The 20,339-nt window shown below is 32.9% G+C and overlaps 1 protein-coding gene across 1 annotated transcript; it reads left to right on the plus strand.

Moving 5' to 3' along the window:
• Window positions 1-349: 349 nt before the first annotated feature.
• tafa2 (TAFA chemokine like family member 2) lies at window positions 350-3,295 on the plus strand. The gene is made up of 2 exons (XM_016512066.1): window positions 350-533; window positions 3,075-3,295. The coding sequence occupies exons 1-2, from the start codon at window positions 386-388 to the stop codon at window positions 3,293-3,295; spliced, it is 369 nt and encodes a 122-aa protein (XP_016367552.1). The 5' UTR covers window positions 350-385.
• The last annotated feature ends 17,044 nt before the right edge of the window (window positions 3,296-20,339 follow it).

The raw sequence follows: 20,339 nt of genomic DNA on the forward strand, positions 1-20,339 counted from the left end.
TGTGCGTGCGTGTGTGTGTGTGTGTGTGTGTGTGTGTGTGTGTGTGTGTGTGTGTGTGTTTCTGAGTGTGTGTGTGTGTGTGTGTGTCAGTCTCAGATGATCTAAAACTCATTACTCAACCACAATTCTAATACCGATCGGAAAACAAACGGTCAGATCTCCAGCACCTCCGTAATGGAATATAGAAAGCAAATATCAGTTCATAACCCATGTGTAAGCGATACGCCCAGCTGCCAGTAATTACCATCAGTGTGAGTGAGATCGTTTACATGACGCCTAACGAGGCTCAGCTCTGGAGCGAATGTGTTTCTGCATGAGTCTAATGAGAAAACCTGGGATTTTCCCTGCAAACTAAGTTCACTTTGAATGAATCCATTGGAAGCGGATGGGTGCCACAGTGAAGACGTTCTCTGTGTCTGATGTGTGTGTGTTTGTGTGCAGGATGAGCATGAGGGATCTTCAGAAAGTTCTCACTCAGGTCCTCCTCCTGGCTCTCCTCCTGGGATCTCCAGCACAATCCAGGGAATATCAGGGTGGGTCTCAAACCTGAATCATACGCGGCAGTACTATTGTACTGTTGTTAGATTTATTATTTAATTTTTATGCATATTTTCTAATTAATTATTTATAAAATGTATATAAAAGTTTTTATTTGATTTAAATGTATTATTTGTATAATTTTTTTCATTTTATTTTAGTTTTAATTTAGTAAAATTACTTTTACGATTTTTTGAAAGTTTTTTAACTAGTATTTATATTTTAACTTTATTTCAATGAACAAAAATGTTTTAGTTAATGATAACATTCACGCACATGATATTCAATAATGTCTCATGTGATTGTCGACCCATAGACTTCATTTCACTGCAGAACTGATGTTCTTGTACTGTTGTTAGATTTATTATTTAATTTTTATGCATATTTTCTAATTAATTATTTATAAAATGTATATAAAAGTTTTTATTTGATTTAAATGTATTATTTGTATAATTTTTTAATTTTATTTTAGTTTTAATTTAGTAAAATTACTTTTACGATTTTTTGAAAGTTTTTTAACTAGTATTTATATTTTAATTTTATTTCAATGAACAAAAATGTTTTAGTTAATGATAACATTCACGCACATGATATTCAATAATGTCTCATGTGATTGTCGACCCATAGACTTCATTTCACTGCAGAACTGATGTTCTTCCTCAGTATTTCTGTTTTGTTTTCCAGCACAAACATCTAAACGTTATTAAATCAAGTTGCATTTACTGGAGAAGCAAAATGACTGAAGATATTCTGAAAAACGTATCAAAATTATATGTAAAACAAGAACAAATATCTGCCATTGAGGTCAGAAAAATAATCTTGTTTTCCCTTTGAATGAAGTATTTTTGACCCCATTGGCAGACATTTGTTTTTTAGAAAACTTTTATATCTTCAGTCATTTTGCTTCTCAAGTCAATGCATCTTAATTTAATTTACAGGTTTGGTTTGTCGCCATCCGTCTGATTACGTGATCAGAGCAGAGACGCTTAGAAACATAGTTCAGCAGAGGAAATCACAGCAGTGCACTTCCTGTTTCCTGTTCGATCGCCACCGATCCCAGCAGATCTCGCTAGTACAACTCATGCAGATGCAGTTTAATTAGAAAAGCTCGTCCGCTCTGAGTCCGCTATGCAAACTCTTAATTAGCTGTTTACTGCACACACACACTCACACACACACACACACACACACTCACACACAGGCGTCTCATAGAAATGTCAGCAGCAGTTAAAAGTGCAGAGTGCCGCAGCGTGTGAATAATTGAGCGGCTAGAAGGACAGCGAGCGAGACTCAGCGGCGCCTCCTCCTGCGCTCCTTCAGTCGCTCACAGCGCTGGCTTCATGAATACAGCTTTAGTACTGAAGAGTTAAGTGTTTAGAGTTTATGGAGTTTAGCTGAGCTCGTCACTCACTGTGTCCACTAATCAATCATTATGATGATGATGATGATGATCCAGTGCTATTTTAGTATCATTGACATTATGAGGTTATTATTCAGTTTATTTTATTTTATTTTATTATTTTTTATTTTATTTATTTTCTAAATATTTATTTATTAAAAAAATTAATGTACTTTTTTTTATGTCTATGATGATGATTGTGGTCCAATGTTATTTTAGTCAAGTCAAGTCAAGTCACCGTTATTTATATAGCGCTTTTTTACAATGCAGATTGTGTCAAAGCAGCTTTACAGTATTAAAAAAAGGGAAATAGTGTGTCAAGATAGTGTGCTGTTCTCCTCTGGCCAGGCGAGACCAGCAGTTAAATTCTAGGCTGCAGCAAAGTCAGATTGTGCAGAGGACTCATCTGGTTCCCGTGGTCTTGTCCCAATGGTCTGGGATTTTAGTATCATTGACATTATGTGGTTTTTATTCAGTTTATTTTTATTATTATTATTATTATTTTATGTACTTGTTTGTTTCTTTGTAATGTTTTTTTACTTTGCATTGTTTAAATTTTTTTTTTTTAATGTCTATGATGATGATTGTGGTCCAGTGCTATTTTAGTTTCATTGACATTATGTGGCTTTTACTAAATGTATTTTATTTCATTTTATTTTATTTTATTGTTTGTCTTTTTCTTTTTCTTTCTTTCTTTCTTTCTTTTCTGTTTTTAAATTTTTTTTTTGTTTAAAAAAATTAATTTACTTTTTTTTTTATGTCTATTATGATGATTGTGGTCCAGCATTATTTTAGTTTCATTGTGGTACTATTATCATATTTATTCATATTTTGAATTAGTTTAAATTTCATATTTTCTTTTTCAATTTAAATTTTAGCTAAAGTGTTAGCAATTTTGTTGTATATGGGTTTTTTGTCATTTTTATTAGTTTTTAAAAATTTTCAAATAGATTTAAAAAATATATATTTCTGATAATAATTTCTAAAATTTGCATGAATTTTATTCCACTTTTAGTTGTTTTAGTAAATCAAGTTACACTAAGTGAAAATGAGAAATGTTAGCTGAAATAAAATTTAAAAGGTTTATTTTGTTTTTGTTGTTTTCAGTGAAAGTGATGAAGGTTGTGTTGTGTTGCAGTGGTGCGTGACGTGCGGACGGGAACGTGTGAGGTGGTGGCGTTACACCGATGCTGCAATAAGAACAAGATCGAGGAGCGTTCGCAGACCGTCAAGTGCTCGTGTTTCCCGGGACAAGTGGCAGGAACCACCAGAGCGGCTCCGTCCTGCGTAGACGGTACTAAAAACACACCGGACAGAGATATTCTACAAACTCCGAGTCCTATAATCCAGCATGAATGAATCCTCACATTACAGCGAGATCACGAGAACAACATGAACTGCGTATGAAATCCAGACTGAACTGTACAAAATGATTTTGAAGATTATTGGAGTGCATTTTACGAGAAGATACTATTTGAGTCTTTCTGCTTCAAAGTTTCTCATTTAATTTAATGTATTACTTCTCATTTCTTTGTAATTTATGAGTGAAAATTGTACTACACAGCGATTTTAAATGCTTTTTAAATTCATTATTATAAAATATATTAAATTCATTATTATAACTATAATATATGAATGATAGTTCTAAAGTAACTGCAACTACTTGTCAATGAAAATGTAGTGAAAATAGTTTGTATGTGTGATTGATTAGTTTGGTCTGAGCTCCTTTATTTAAACGTTTGTATTTGAAATCATTTTTACTCAAGGTTATTATAGTTAGCTAAAACTAAACTAAACTAGAATAAAATAAAATAAAAATATTTTTGTTATTTGAAATAAAATAAACATTAATTGAAATCAAATTAAATGTATTAAAAAACTAAATTTATTTTATTTCAGCTATTTCATTTCTCATTTTCATTTAGTTTAAGTTGAAGTACTAAAATAACTCAATAATATTAGTTTATAACAATAACATAAACTAATTAAAATTAATAAAAAAATGAATAAATTACTTTACAAAAAAACTTTAGCTAAAATCAGTTAGAAAATATAAAAATAAAATCTAATTAAAAATATATAATGGAACAATAATCAGTGATACTCAAATAACACTGTTTTTACATTTGGTTATCAATTCTCAACATGAGGAATAATTTGCTTTTCACTAAAATGCTGGAAATAAAATCTTTTTATTCAATTAATCAAGCAAATAATGCTGATATGAATTGATTATCAAGTGAACTGCTTCAGCGCTCGTTTGCTGGTCAGCGTCATTACCGCCGAGTTTAATGTCTGTCCGTTAATGAGGAAGCTGATTAAACTCTGATCGCCTCTAATCGTTCCACCCGTAATACTTTAGCTGTGTGAAATGAATGGTAACGGATCTGTTTGGCTGTGTTCGGGCCCCTGAGTGCCGTCTGACCTATTCTCTGACATTTAGTCTCTGACATTCTCTGCAAATGAAAGCGCGGCTCGAATGTCCTCCATTGGCAGGTCATCTCCAAAAACACATCAGCACTTAACCTGCTAATGATTTTCTCCATCATCACGCCTCGTTCTGACGGGTTTAGCCCTCATAATGCATTCGACATCAACTCAAACTCAAATGAGTGAATGTGAAAAAAAGTTTTGAATGCTACCATGTTATTACAGCATTCACACCTTTTTATAAATTATTTGACATTTCAAATTTTACACGAACCACACAAAAAAACTGTGATGCAATATATATATATATATATATATGAAATTTAGTATGAAATTTATATAAACATATAATCTGAGAATCAGTATTAACTCCATTGGAATGAATGGAAATTAAATTCCTCTGAACTGCTCAAAATCAGTCCAAATGTATGAAACCTACATATTTATTTCCAACAAAACAACATCAAAACAACTTAAATATTACTCTGAAAAGTTTTCAGTCAAAATAAATTCATTTCACTTGCATAAACTTTCACTTTCAGATGAAAAAGTGATGTGTGATTAATGTTTCATGAGCATATTCATGTTCATCAACAAAATTCAGATATGGGGAAAATCTGAAATATATTTTTAAATTCATTATTATAAAATATATTAAATTCATTATTATAACTATAATATATGAATGATAGTTCTAAAGTAACTGCAACTACTTGTCAATGAAAATGTAGTGAAAATAGTTTGTATGTGTGATTGATTAGTTTGGTCTGAGCTCCTTTATTTAAACGTTTGTATTTGAAATCATTTTTACTCAAGGTTATTATAGTTAGCTAAAACTAAACTAAACTAGAATAAAATAAAATAAAAATATTTTTGTTATTTGAAATAAAATAAACATTAATTGAAATCAAATTAAATGTATTAAAAAACTAAATTTATTTTATTTCAGCTATTTCATTTCTCATTTTCATTTAGTTTAAGTTGAAGTACTAAAATAACTCAATAATATTAGTTTATAACAATAACATAAACTAATTAAAATGAATAAAAAATTAATAAATTACTTTACAAAAAAACTTTAGCTAAAATCAGTTAGAAAATATAAAAATAAAATCTAATTAAAAATATATAATGGAACAATAATCAGTGATACTCAAATAACACTGTTTTTACATTTGGTTATCAATTCTCAACATGAGGAATAATTTGCTTTTCACTAAAATGCTGGAAATAAAATCTTTTTATTCAATTAATCAAGCAAATAATGCTGATATGAATTGATTATCAAGTGAACTGCTTCAGCGCTCGTTTGCTGGTCAGCGTCATTACCGCCGAGTTTAATGTCTGTCCGTTAATGAGGAAGCTGATTAAACTCTGATCGCCTCTAATCGTTCCACCCGTAATACTTTAGCTGTGTGAAATGAATGGTAACGGATCTGTTTGGATGTGTTCGGGCCCCTGAGTGCCGTCTGACCTATTCTCTGACATTTAGTCTCTGACATTCTCTGCAAATGAAAGCGCGGCTCGAATGTCCTCCATTGGCAGGTCATCTCCAAAAACACATCAGCACTTAACCTGCTAATGATTTTCTCCATCATCACGCCTCGTTCTGACGGGTTTAGCCCTCATAATGCATTCGACATCAACTCAAACTCAAATGAGTGAATGTGAAAAAAAGTTTTGAATGCTACCATGTTATTACAGCATTCACACCTTTTTATAAATTATTTGACATTTCAAATTTTACACGAACCACACAAAAAAACTGTGATGCAATATATATATATATATATATATGAAATTTAGTATGAAATTTATATAAACATATAATCTGAGAATCAGTATTAACCCCATTGGAATGAATGGAAATTAAATTCCTCTGAACTGCTCAAAATCAGTCCAAATGTATGAAACCTACATATTTATTTCCAACAAAACAACATCAAAACAACTTAAATATTACTCTGAAAAGTTTTCAGTCAAAATAAATTCATTTCACTTGCATAAACTTTCACTTTCAGATGAAAAAGTGATGTGTGATTAATGTTTCATGAGCATATTCATGTTCATCAACAAAATTCAGATATGGGGAAAATCTGAAATATATTTTTAAAAAAATTTTGACACTAATATAACTTCATAGATCATTTAACAGAAAGTATTTTTGACACTAATGGTGCTCCATACATACCCAGGTCAAAATGACCCGAACATTTTAAATGGTTAATATCTCTTAAAAAATGATTGGAAAAAATCTGAAAAAAATAAATGATGTGTATTTTGAGACTCTTAAAGCGTTTGCTACATTCCGTTCCCTTACTAAAAACTTACAAAAAGACATTTTTATGCATCTCTTCCAGGTCAAAACAGACTTGAATGTGTTATGAGGATAAAGCAATGATTTATCTTGCGCTCTGTCTGTGTGTGTGTGTGTGTGTATGTGTGTGTGTGTGTGTGTGTGTGTGTGTGTGTGTGTGTGTGTTGAGTCTCTATAGAGGGAAGCATTCAGACTGTCAATTGCTTTATTTATCAGCTATGGCTGTCAGAAAGCATTCAGTCATGGCTCTCAGTCAGACTAATGGAACAGACAGAGAGAAAGAGAGAGAGATGACTGGAGTATAGACTGGAAAAGGGGTCAAGGAATTTAAGCAAAAACGTATTTAATCTTGATATAGAAAACAAGACTTAATATCTGGTGTATTAATGTATCTTGATTTAAGAACGTTTATATATTTGTTCTGGAAAACAAGACAAAAATTTGTAAATTTTTTTGCAGAAATTATTACTGCAACTTGCATATAAATAGTGATTACAGAAAAATACAGAAAGCACATCAAATGTTGTTATGTGCAACAAAAAGATAAGAATGCTTATGAAATGTGTTCGAATGAAAAAAATGAAAATGATCATCATCACCAAACCTGAATGAGTTTCTTTTTTTTCTCCTGAAGACAAAAGAAGATATTCTGAAGAATGATGGTAACTAAATAGTCGCTGATAGTAATACAATGGAAGTCAATGGGTACCGTCACCTGTTTGCTACACCCAGCATTCTTCAGAATATGGTGTTTTGTTTTCAACAGAAGAATGAAACTCATACAGGTTTTGGGACGACATGAAGGTGAGTTAAAGATGGCGTAATGATCTTAAGACGGTTTTTCTGTGCGGCTCTCTGCTGTTGAAGGTCATCCATCTGTCTCTGGGATCATTTGTTACCAGCAGATGAAGCTTTTAGCCCCATTAATGACTAGTGTGTCACCGCAACACCCTTGAACATCACCAGCGCTTTAATTAGAAGCTTTTAATAGAAACCCAATGCAAATGTCCTTCTGCTGCTGGTTATGACGACTGTACGACTCGAGCTCGTTCAACTTCCATCAATTATTTAAACGGCTTCGCCAAACCTGTCTGGAGCCTAATTATTGATCCTAAATATCCGCAGGCTCTCCTGATTGGCCGGCGTTGTGGTGGTCTTCATCGATTCAAAATAAACCATATCAACCTCAAAACCCCTATATCTTACTTTTCTGCATGAAACACTAAACTAATGCCGTTTCTTGCTTTCATTTCCTATGTTACGCGCGGCACAGATCTCCTCAGACCGGGATCAGCTCTGGTGACCGCTGGAAACCTGATCCAGGTGAGCCGGCCTTCATCATCATCATCATCATCATCACAAGCAGGGGTTTGAAACTTCCAGAAAAGTCCTTAGACGCAGGTGTTTGTGTTTATTTCTTCTTGGAATCAGCAGCGCGTTTATCTTGCTGACAGATTATATCACCGTCTTTAGTTTTCAACTGAACTGAATCAACTACATTTAATCTGTACCTGATACATCTACACTCTTAAAAATAAAGGTCCTTCACAGCGATGCCATAGAAGAACCATTTTTGGTTCCACAAAGAACCATTAAGTCAAAGGTTCTTTAAAGAACCACTATTTTATAATCTGAAGAACCTTCTTTTTGTGAAGCTTTTGTGAAACAGAAAGGTTCTTCAGATGTTAAAGGTTCTTTATGGAACCATTTAGACAAAAAGCACCTTTATTTTTAAGAGTGTACTGAACACACCAGGGACTCCCAAGCTAATAATCAATCAAATAAAATATTTTAAATTACACTAAATAAAAAAATAAAACACTTGCCAAAAAATGTAAATGTTAATTAAATTTAAAAAAATTTAACAATTAAAATAATTAAAAACTAAATAAAACACTTGCTAAAAATGTAAATAGTAATTAAATAAAAAAATGTACAAATTAATATAATGAAAAAAAACTTGCTAAAAACGTAAATATTAATTTAAAATGTAAAATTAAAATAAATAAAAACAAAACAAGCACTTGCTAAAAATGTAAATATTAATTAAAAAATTTTTATAAAATAAGTAAAAAAAATAAACATTTGCTATTAATTAAAAAAAAAAAAATGTAAATATTATTTTAAAAATTAATGTGATCATTAACCAACATCAGAGAACTGTTAAATTATTTAAAAAAATAGTTGAACTAGTTATTTTGAGGGTTGAACTGCTGTTGTTGTTTTTGTAATAATGCTTTTAACCGTTTCAGAGACGTTCATCCCAGGATCTGCAGTGAACTCACAGCGCTGCTTTGTGACGTTCATTAATCAGCGGCTCAGACCTTCTCATTATTAACCATGATCGAGCTGACGGATCAGGATCCGGACCGATGAAGGTCACGGAGCTCCGCCAAAACGTGAACTTCATCCGTATCCAGATGGATAATGGGGAAAAAAACAGATGAACAGTTTGTTCCCGCATTTCTTGAAGCTCTAATCTGAATGTTCATATATCCTCATATTGAATCACATCATATCAATGACTCCAGCAGGTTTTTTCTGCACTGCAGATGCTTTGTCTGTGTGTAAATGATGCATAGGCTCATAATAAACCATGATTGTCTTAATCTGGTGCGTCTCAGTGTCCAGGTGTTTTCCAGGTGAGGTGGGCGGAGCTTCACGACCCTCAGGTGACCCTCAGTCATTCACACAGCCAGAGCAAACTCATGTTCCCGCTGACGTTTGATGGAATCAGCGAATCACTCGAATGATTCATTTGGACAGTAACAGTAACAAACTTTAATGAACCAGTAATGTTCGTTTATACAATGCTATTTATACATTGCTCATGGAACATTTTATTTCTGAAACGTTTCAGTCAGACGTTCATCTAGCGTTTTTTTAAATGTTTTATTTGGACGTTCACCTGATGTTTTTAAATATTACTACGCTTGAGAAAAATAACGTTCGTATAATATTTGCAAAAATATCAAATGGAATGTTTTGATGTGTGATCAGAGAATCAGTGAATCACTTTAAAGATTCGTTCGGACAGAACAGATATCCAGCGAACAGGGAATGTTCTCAGAGCATTCTGACAAATAACATTCATTCAGAGTTATCTGGTCTTTAATAAGACAGTATTTATACATCGTTCACTGAACATTTTATTTCTGAAACGTTTCAGTCAGACGTTCATCTAGCGTTTTTTTAAATGTTACACTTGTTTCGGAATGTTCAGAGAACGCTCAAAAGTAACGTTTCCATAATGTTTCAAAATGATACAATGAAATGTTCCTTAACCAAGAAAAAACATTTTAAAAACAGTTACAAAACTGGACGTTCAGGAGTAACGTTTTCGTAACCTAATCAGTTAGTGCTCAGCTGTGTCCTGTTGCATTAATTCTTCAGATATTAAAAGCAGGGAATGTGTGGTATCAGTTATATCCATTGCTTCTGCATTCTGAGTCTTGCATTCGATGACGACACACACAAACCATGAAGACGAGGGAGCTGACTCTTGAGAGAAAAGCAAGCAATTTGGATGCTAAAAGAAAAAAGGGAGGTCAATTAGAGCTGAGAAAAACAACAGCAGCTGATGACAGGCAAAAGCTGTGAAAATGAACCCTAAAATATGTGTCTGTAAAATCACCAACAAGCTCCAGAAAGCTGGGGTGATGCTCTGACGATCTACTGTCTGCAGGAGACTTTACACAGAGTTACAGAGGCTACAGCAAGATGCAAACCTCTGACTAGCAACAAATAGAAAGGCAAGATTAGAGCTTGCAAAAAAAAAAGCACAAAGGTGAGCCAGTAGAGTTTTGGCACAGTGTTTTATGGACAGATGAGACAAAGATTAACCTTTATCTAAGTGATGGGAAAGCAAAAGTGTGGAGAAAAAGAGAACTGCAGATGATCCCAAGCATACAGCCTCGTCTGTAAAGCATGGAGCATGGGCGTGCATGGCTGTCTCTGGAACAGGCTCTCTCAGTTTTAATGATGATTTAATGTATGATGGCAGCAGCAGAAAACCATCTTGGCTACCAATATTCAAGAAAATGCCACCAGAAAGCAATTTGGATGCTAAAAGAAAAAAGGGAGGTCAATTAGAGCTGAGAAAAACAACAGCAGCTGATGACAGGCAAAAGCTGTGAAAATGAACCCTAAAATATGTGTCTGTAAAATCACCAACAAGCTCCAGAAAGCTGGGGTGATGCTCTGACGATCTACTGTCTGCAGGAGACTTTACACAGAGTTACAGAGGCTACAGCAAGATGCAAACCTCTGACTAGCAACAAATAGAAAGGCAAGATTAGAGCTTGCAAAAAAAAAAGCACAAAGGTGAGCCAGTAGAGTTTTGGCACAGTGTTTTATGGACAGATGAGACAAAGATTAACCTTTATCTAAGTGATGGGAAAGCAAAAGTGTGGAGAAAAAGGGAACTGCAGATGATCCCAAGCATACAGCCTCGTCTGTAAAGCATGGAGCATGGGCGTGCATGGCTGTCTCTGGAACAGGCTCTCTCAGTTTTAATGATGATTTAATGTATGATGGCAGCAGCAGAAAACCATCTTGGCTACCAATATTCAAGAAAATGCCACCAGACTCATCAGAAAGCGTTTCACATTGCATCAGGACAATGACCCAAAACACCCTGCCAGTTCAGTCGAGGAGTTTATCAGGGCAAAGAAATGGAAAGTCTTAGATTGCCCAAATCAATCTCCAGATTTAAATCTGACTGAACATGAATTTCACTGGCTGAAGAGGAGACTAAAGGCAGAAACTTCCCAAAAACAAGCAACAGCTGGAATTCAACAAACATTTGAAATTCCCAGCAAGATCAGTGTCTTTTTGGAAAGCAGTGCAGTGTGGGATTTTTCAGCAGAATGATGTTTTTAAAATGTCCACAGACACACGCTATATTGAAATGCTGGTGTGAGCCAGTATGTATTTATTTATTTATTTTAGACATTTGTTTCATATATTTAGTTATTTTAGGCGGTAGGCCTATTTATTTATTTGTTTGTTTTATTTCTTATTTTGTATTGTTTTAGACCTTTTAATTATTTTTTAAATGTATTTATTTAATGTTATTTTTTTTTTTAGATCCTATTGTGTTTATATGTACATTTTTGTTACTATTTTATTTAATTCATTTTTATTATTTTTTATGCTATTTAATTTTGTTGTTTTATACGGTGACGCATTGCTGCCACACACATATTTTTTTTCCACTCAATTATGTCGTAATAACGAGATGTTATGTCGTTTTTACGAGAAAACATCTCGTTATTACGAGAAAACATCTCGTTATTACGAGAAAAGATGTCGTTTTAACGAGAAAAGATGTCATCAAAACGACATATCTCGTTATTACGACATAATTGAGTGGGGAAAAAAATATGTGTGTGGCAGCAATGCATCACCATAGTTTTAGACCCTATTTTTATGTACATTACAATTTTATTTTATTCATTTTTTTATTATTTTATGTTGCTTACACAAAATAGCATTTTTTAAAGGTACGTGGTTGCAAACAATTTATTTTAGCTACATTAAAAAAAAAAGTAAATGTAACATTTAAATGTAGCTAAAATAAATTGATTGCAACAATTGACCTTAAAAAAATGTAGCAAATTCAATGAATAATTTTTTTTCAGCCTAACATTTCGTTTTAGACCCTATTATTTGTCCTTCTGTTATTAAAGGCACGCGTTCATCTCTTGATAACATGTCAGCGTGTCTCTGGGGTGGGTTAGTTCCTCTAATCAGGGTCCCAGAGGCATGCAGACGGATCACAGCGATGTTTAACAGCTGTTTATATTCACTGAACAAACACTGATCCACTGTGTGACGCTTCTGTGATGAACACCTCTTTAATGATGAACTTGAACAGAAGATGAACTTTCTTCAAACTGCGCTTGTTGTTGTGTGCTGCAATCCTCTATTATATAAGAGATTGACAGGAACTTCAGCACAAAGAGCGAGCGTTTCTGAAGCGTCGGGTTTATCTGAGGGTCTTTTGTTACGGTGTCAGATTCTCCTCGCTGGATGATTATTGCAAATGCTCACTATACAAAAGCGTCAGGATTAGTCATGTGATCATCTGAAGACCTCAAGATGAACTTACAGGGGTGCTTATATTTTACTGTGTGTTTTATCAGAAACAAAGCTCTGCTTGATCCAAATATTACATATTAATCATATAGAATGTCATGTTTGTGTATATAATGTCATTTGCTGGTGTCCTTTTAGGAGTTTGACGGCGTCCACCTCCTCCTTCACTTTCATTATGTGTAAAAGAGCAGCGTGAACATTTTGCTGAACGTCTCTGTGTTTCGAAAACTCGCACAGGTTTGTAATGACATGAGAGTGAGTAAATATGACGTTTTGGGTGGTATTAAGATGATTTGGTCATTTTGTGTGAATTTTTTTTATTTTCTTAATTAGTATTTTTGTCTTGTTTTCTAGTATAAATATCTAAAAGTTCAAGAATAAAGATGCATTTATTTTGCAAGTAAAGTAGCTTAAAATATAAAAAAAAAATTCTGAAAAAAAAAAGATCGAAATTTTGTTAGTTTTTGCTTAAAACGAGCAAAAATATCTCCCAATGGGGCAAGAAAAATTATCTTGTTTAGCCTTTGAATTAAGATTATTTTTCTTACCCCATTGGGAGATATTTTTGCTTTTTTTAAGCAAAAACTAACAAAATTGTGATACTTTTTTTTTTTTTAAACAAGACTTAATATCTTAAGTCATTTACTTGTCCAGTAAATGCATCTTGATTCAAGAATGTTTAGATATTTATATTATAAAACAAGACAGAAATACTAAGGAAGAACATCATTCTTTGCAGTGTTGAGGGTTTTGTGACCAAAGAACAGAAAAGATCTGGCTGACCTCGTTCATTCACAGTCGTCATCATGTGAGTTGGCTTCTTCTGAAGCAGTTTGAGCAGATACAAGGTGTCACACACTTCCTAAACCCCAGCTAACACAAATATATTCTAAGAACATATTTATGAAATCACTTTTCTGAAATGTTTTTAAATGTAGAAACGTTTTTTCGCAACGCCGACCTCATACGTCATCCGCCCGGAACTGCTTCCGTATACAACGTTTTGAATATGGATATTTTTCTTACAAAAACGCATCGATTCGCTACAGGAGGCCTTTGTTCACCCCCCGGAGCCGTGTGAGACACTTTTTATTATGGATGGATGCACTTTATTTAACTTCTTTTGGACTGATGCACTGCAACACACGCTGAGTGGCATTAAACAGCTTGAAAGATCAAAGACAGTTTTTAATATAACTCCGACTGGATTCGTCTGAAAGAAGAAAGTCATATACACCTAGGATGCCTCGGGGGTGAGTAATTCATGGGCTAATTTTCATTTTTGGGTGAACTATCCCTTTAAGTGCCTCAGGAAACCAATCAAACAGAACAAAGTCTGATTCACGAAGTCTTGCTGCACATATGAGAAACGTCTCTTTGTTTTTACAAAACAAGTCAAACTGGGAGACAAACCTGGACATCATCTTCCTCAGACGAGAATGACATGACAGTAAGAGGATAAATCTCACAGAGCATTTCATATTTCACCCCAAAATTCAAAGAAAAGTCACTTTTTTGTACAATGCAGTGATGAGATGCTCCTCTGAGACGCTGGTTAAGCACCGCAGGGATTGTTTAGTACAGATGAGTTCATCGTCTCTGGATGTTTGTCAGAGGTAATTCTGCTCTCTCTTTGTGTTTATCTGCTCTTCAGGACAGAGAGACGCTGATACTGCGCTGGCGCGTCCACTGGAATAATGACGGGAACAACAGCACTTACTCCACTGAACATCACACTCATTTCAGTGAAAGGAGAGGAAACATCTTACAGTATTTCTGCTGCATCTCATCTGTAACTTTTTATATCATAATTATGACTATAAGTATATCAGAATTTCAACTTTTATCTCATGATTATGAAATATCTCATAATTTCGACTTTTTGTGATTATATACCTCATAATTTCAACATTTTATAATTATGACTACGTTTGTCATCATTTTGACTTTTTATCTCATAATTATAACTTATCTCATAATATCAACTTTGTCATAATTATGACTTTTTATCTCATAATTTAAACTTTTTTATATCTTAATTATGACTAATTAATTGTCATAATTTTTTACTTTTTATCTCATGATTATGAAATATCTCATAATTTTGACTTTCTGTGATCATGATTATCTACCTTTACAATTTCAACTTTTAATAATTATGACTACGTCTGTCATAATTGTGACTTTTTGTCTCATAAATTATCTCATAACAGCAACTTTGTCATAATTATGACCTTTTAACTCATAATTTCAACTTTTTATATCATAATTATAACTAATTATAAACTATAACTTATTTATAGTTATAAACTATAACTTATTTCATAATTACGAGTTATTTTTATTATATGAATTTTATTGGAGAATCATAATTTTTTACTTTTTATGGCATAATTATGAAATATCTAATAGTTGAATTTTTTACTTTCTATGGCACAATTTTAACTTTTTATATCATAATTATGACTTATCTCATAATTTCAACATTGTCACAATTATGAATTTCAATGCCATCGTTTCAACTTTTTATCTCATAATTATGACTATGTCATAATTTCGACTTTTTTATCTCATAATTATTACATTTTATACCATTTTTATGTCATTCCTATGTGTTGGAAATGGGTTTTCAAAGTTAATGAAACATTAATAGCAAAAAAAAAAAATTTTCACTAAATTAATTAATCTCTAGATTTGGGACCCCATGAAATATTAAGAGGTTTTTAATATTTCAGAGACAATAATGAGGACTGTTGACCCCATATTCAAATTTAATCATTACATGCAGAATTTATGATGTCTCTCTATGCTGTGAACTGATGTAGGACTGAAACCTGAAATTTCATCTGCAGATAGAAACAAAGTTCATCTCTGCTGAAATAAATTCAAGACACGCTGGACCATAAAACAGATGAAACACACTGAAGGATGGACCCGAGCCACCAAGCAACCACATAGCAACCACCCTCGATGTGGCGGTGAGTTTTGCTCAGGCTCATTTTGTTCACAATCTAGTTGAGTCCAATAAATAAAGAGCAGAGGATCTGATGGAAACACGGCTCCAGCGGTGTAACGATCGCTCCGCTGCACACGGCAGATTGAGAGATGCGGATCCGTGCAGTTCACATAGCAACCAAAACCTCCAACCTCTGGAGTCCGGTCCGCTGGGGATTCTGGGAAGCTCGTCTGTCGGATCTGGCAGCCACTCGGGCGTTTGCCGGATCGGCTCCGTCTTTCCATTCACACAAGTGTTTTCTTCCTTCTTCAGGACTGAAAGTGATCTCAAAAATTCAGAAGGAAGAACCATCGCATTTAGTGCCATTTATAACAGCCTCCTTTTAGAAGTAATTAGAAAAGATGGCAGCTCAGGATGCAGCGCAGCAGCAGGAAGAACATGAAACACACTAACGAGCTTGTAATATTGATCAGCGCGCGGCCTGAGATCAGGTGACCTCACTTTCACAGGCCACATTAATTGTTAATATTAGCAGACTGATGCTCACTTCAGGAGGATGAGGAGCGATGAAATCCAGATTCTATATTTATCAGTATTATCTGTCACAATGTATAAAGAGATGAACCTTCACACGACAAAATATGATTTTCTTACTCAGTATTTTTGTCATGTTTTCCAGTACAAACATCTAAACATCCTTAAATCAAGATACATTTACTGGAGGAGCAGAGTTACAAGGTATTAAGTGTTGTTTTCTAAAAAAGAAAAAAAAATGGAGAGTTTATACTTAAACAAGAAAAAATATCTGCCAATGGGGTCAAAAATAAACTTAATTCAAAAGGATTTTTTTTAAGTTTTATTTTTCTGACCTCATTGTCAGATATTGGTTTTATGCGTGCCAGAATTTTGATTGTCTATCTCATAACTGTGACTTATCTCATAATTTGGACATTGTCTGTATTATGGCTTTCTGACATAATTTCAGATTTTAATATCATAATTATGACTAAGTATGTCATACTTTTGAGTTTTTATATCATATTACTTTTCTCATAATTTTGACTGCCAATTATGGTTCTCTATGTCACAGTTTCAACATTTTATATCATAGTTATCACTATGTCATAATTTTTACTTTTTAGCTCATAAAATTATTGACTTTGTCATAATAATGACTTTCTGTCACAATTTCAGCTATTAATCTAATAATTACGAATGAGTAAACCATAATTTTGACTTTTTATCTCATAAATGTGACTAAGTAAACCATTAAATAAGTACATTTTGGCATTGTCGTAATTATGACTTTGATCTCATGATTTAAATTTTTCTATCATAGTTATCACTCAGTCGTAATTTTGACTTTTTATCTCATCATTATGACTGTCATAATTTAGATTTTTTAAATATACGTATTACTTTTCTCATAATTTTGACTCATAATAATGACTTTCTGTCATAATTTCAGCTTTTTATTTCATAATTATGAGTTATTTTTATTATATTATTTTTTATTGGCAAATTATTATAATTTTGACTTTTTATCTCATAATTGTGAATAAGTAAACCATAATTTTATATTTTTTCTAATAATTTTGGCATTGTCATAATTATGACTTTGATCTCAAGATCTGATCTGAAGTTTTTTCTATCATAATTATCAATGTCATAATTTTGACTTTTCATCTCATAATTACGACTTATCTCATAATTATGACTTTCTGTCACAATTTATCTTTTTATCTCATAATTATAATTATCACTGTCATAATTTTGACTTTTTATCTCATAATTGTGAATAATTATAGCTCATAATTTCGCCATTGTCATAATTATGACTTTCTGTCATAATTTCAGCTTTTTATCTCAATTGTAATTATCACTGTGTCATAATTTCAGCCTTTTATCTCATAATTATGACTTATCTCATAGTTTCGCCATTGTCATAATTAGGAATTTCTGTCATAATTTCAGCTTTTTATATCATAATTATAATTATCATTATGTCATTATTTTACTTTTTATCTCATAATTATGATTTATCTCATAATTTCGACATTGTCATAATTATGACTTTCTATCATAATTTCAGTTTATATCATAATGACTTTCTGTCACAATTTCATCTTTTTATCTCATAATTATAATTATCATTATGTCATTATTTTACTTTTTATCTCATAATTATGACTTATCTCATAGTTTCGCCATTGTCATAATTAGGCATTTCTGTCATAATTTCAGCTATTCATATCATAATTATCACTAAGTATGTCATTATTTTGACTTTTATCTCATAATTCTGGCTTATCTCATAATTTCGACATTATCATAAGTGTGTGTGACGGTGCGTTTCTTTATATGTGTGTCTGTGTGAGACGCGGGGTCCGGTTGTATGGTCTGATGGCAGTCAGTCGTCTCTCGCAGCAGAAGATCTCCGTCTGTCTCCTGAAACGAAGCCGATCCCAATGAATGTCCCGGTGTCACTGGCAGCAGCAGCAGTGGTGCGATGGCTCTTTAATTCGGCCCCTGGAGGAACATCTTCAGTCAAACAGCGTTTACAGGGGCCCGGGGACCGAATGAGACACGGACACCTGCAGAGGTGATGAACACACATGTAACACTACAACTCAACAGTTAAATCTAGAGATCATGGAGTGTGTTTTTCCGTTGCCATCAGCTGAATGTGACTCCGCTCGTTCACTGTGATTCCTGCAATATCTCCAGATTCTCCAGAGGCTGGAAAGACACATACGCGCTTAATTAAAGCTGAAATATTATCACCCGCCCATGACATTTCATCTGTACCTATGAAATCTCTCTCTGTGTATTGACATTTGCCGGCACTTATGGTGTCTGACATTTAGGATAATCTCAATTAATCTGAGCGGCCCATTAAGATAATCAAATTAAAGTCAAACTCACGGCTTCAGGGACACAAACGCTTGCAGATATGGCAGTAAATCATATTTGCGGTTATATATGTGGCAATGCAAATTCCAAGTTTATTTACAATACGCCAGAGTGCTGCCAAACACTCTATTCACATTCATCACCTCATTCGTTTTGATGTATCATAAAGTTTTAAATCAGTTTTGTTTGACTCCAGATCATCTGGAGAGATTAAACTCATTCATTGCATTCACTGAATCCAGATCAGTGTTATTTCAGCATCAAGTAGAGTTATTATAGTTAACTAACACTAAAACAAACAAAAAAATGTTATGTGAAATAATTGTAATTAAAATAAAATGTAAAAAAAATCTTATTTCAGCTTGTTGCTAAGGCAACATTCTCATTTTCATTTAGTTTAACTTGATGTACTAAAATTGAATAAAAATGCATTAAAAACTATATAGACACATTTTAAAGAACTAATAAAAATAACAAGAACACACTACAAAGTACTTGAACATAAAATAAAATGAAAACAGAAAAAATAAAAACTAATTCAAAATATGAACAAAACTATAACAGTATTTTAATGTTACTAAAATAACAATATCAATAACAACATAGTTTTTAATAATATTTTGATCTAGTTTTTATTTTAGAATTTCCTTTTATTGTAATTTTAGTCAAAGTTTTAATTTAAGCTATTTAGTATGTTTGCATTTTTATTAGTTTTTTTATACATATATACTGTATATATGTCTGTATAATTTTAATTTATTTCATTTCAGTTTGTTTTTCCATCAAGTTAAACTAAATTTACAAAAAGAGAAATGTTGCAACAAGCTAAAACATATAATACATTTAAGGTTTATTTTATTTTAGTTAAAGTTTTTATTTCAAGTAAATTTAAACTTTTATTTCAAGTGAGTAAAATGTTTTTCTGTGGTGTTAGTTTTACGTAACTATGATCCGTATGTTTTCATCAGGCGTAAAGTGAATCCATCAGCTGAGTTTAATGTTTGCGATGGACTTCGGTTTCTTTTTTTTGCTCCAGCCTGGAGAAAAATAAAACCTAAAAGAGTCCAAATGAGGCTCTGCATGAATTTTTAATTGCATTTATCTGGGCCAGAATACGAGCCTGTATAATAACACGCTCTCCATCCGTCCTGCACACTCGTCTGCTTGTTTGCTTCATTTGGACTGAGATTCAGGTCGAATTCTGCGTCACAGTTTAACAGATCATTTGCTGACAGATCCCACACGAGGAGCATTTACATATAAATGAAAAGCAGAAGTTCAGTTTGGCTTTATGCTGCGACACGTTCCTCCATAACTCATACAATACAAGAGTTGCGCCTTTAAAAGACGATATTGATACTTTTATTGAAAGAGTTGCGCCTTTAAAAGACGATATTGATACTTTTATTGAAAGAGCTGCGCCTTTAAAAGACGATATTGATACTTTTATTGATTCATTTGGGACTACAGAGGAACATTTAGCAAACATAATCTAGAAAACAGGATTTTGATGTAAGAATCTGCTGGAAAATGTAACTTTCATTGTGCACAAAATGACTAAAATCAACTTAACCTGCAAAAAAATGATGTTGTTTCTCAGTATTGGTCTTGTTTTCCAGTACAAACTATCTATATCTAAATTACGTTTATGCTTAAAACAAGAACAAATATCTATTAATGAGGTCAGA

This window comes from Sinocyclocheilus rhinocerous, unplaced genomic scaffold, assembly GCF_001515625.1.
Source record: "Sinocyclocheilus rhinocerous isolate Xijiao unplaced genomic scaffold, SAMN03320098_v1.1 scaffold475, whole genome shotgun sequence".
Classification (NCBI taxonomy): Eukaryota; Metazoa; Chordata; class Actinopteri; order Cypriniformes; family Cyprinidae; genus Sinocyclocheilus; species Sinocyclocheilus rhinocerous.

Bases quoted from the DNA above. Each gene is read 5' to 3' on its own strand.
- tafa2 (XM_016512066.1), top strand. From the start codon at position 386: ATGGGTGCCACAGTGAAGACGTTCTCTGTGTCTGATGTGTGTGTGTTT. The intron at 534-3,074 runs GTGGGTCTCAAA...GTTGTGTTGCAG, and splicing joins ACAATCCAGGGAATATCAGG to TGGTGCGTGACGTGCGGACG.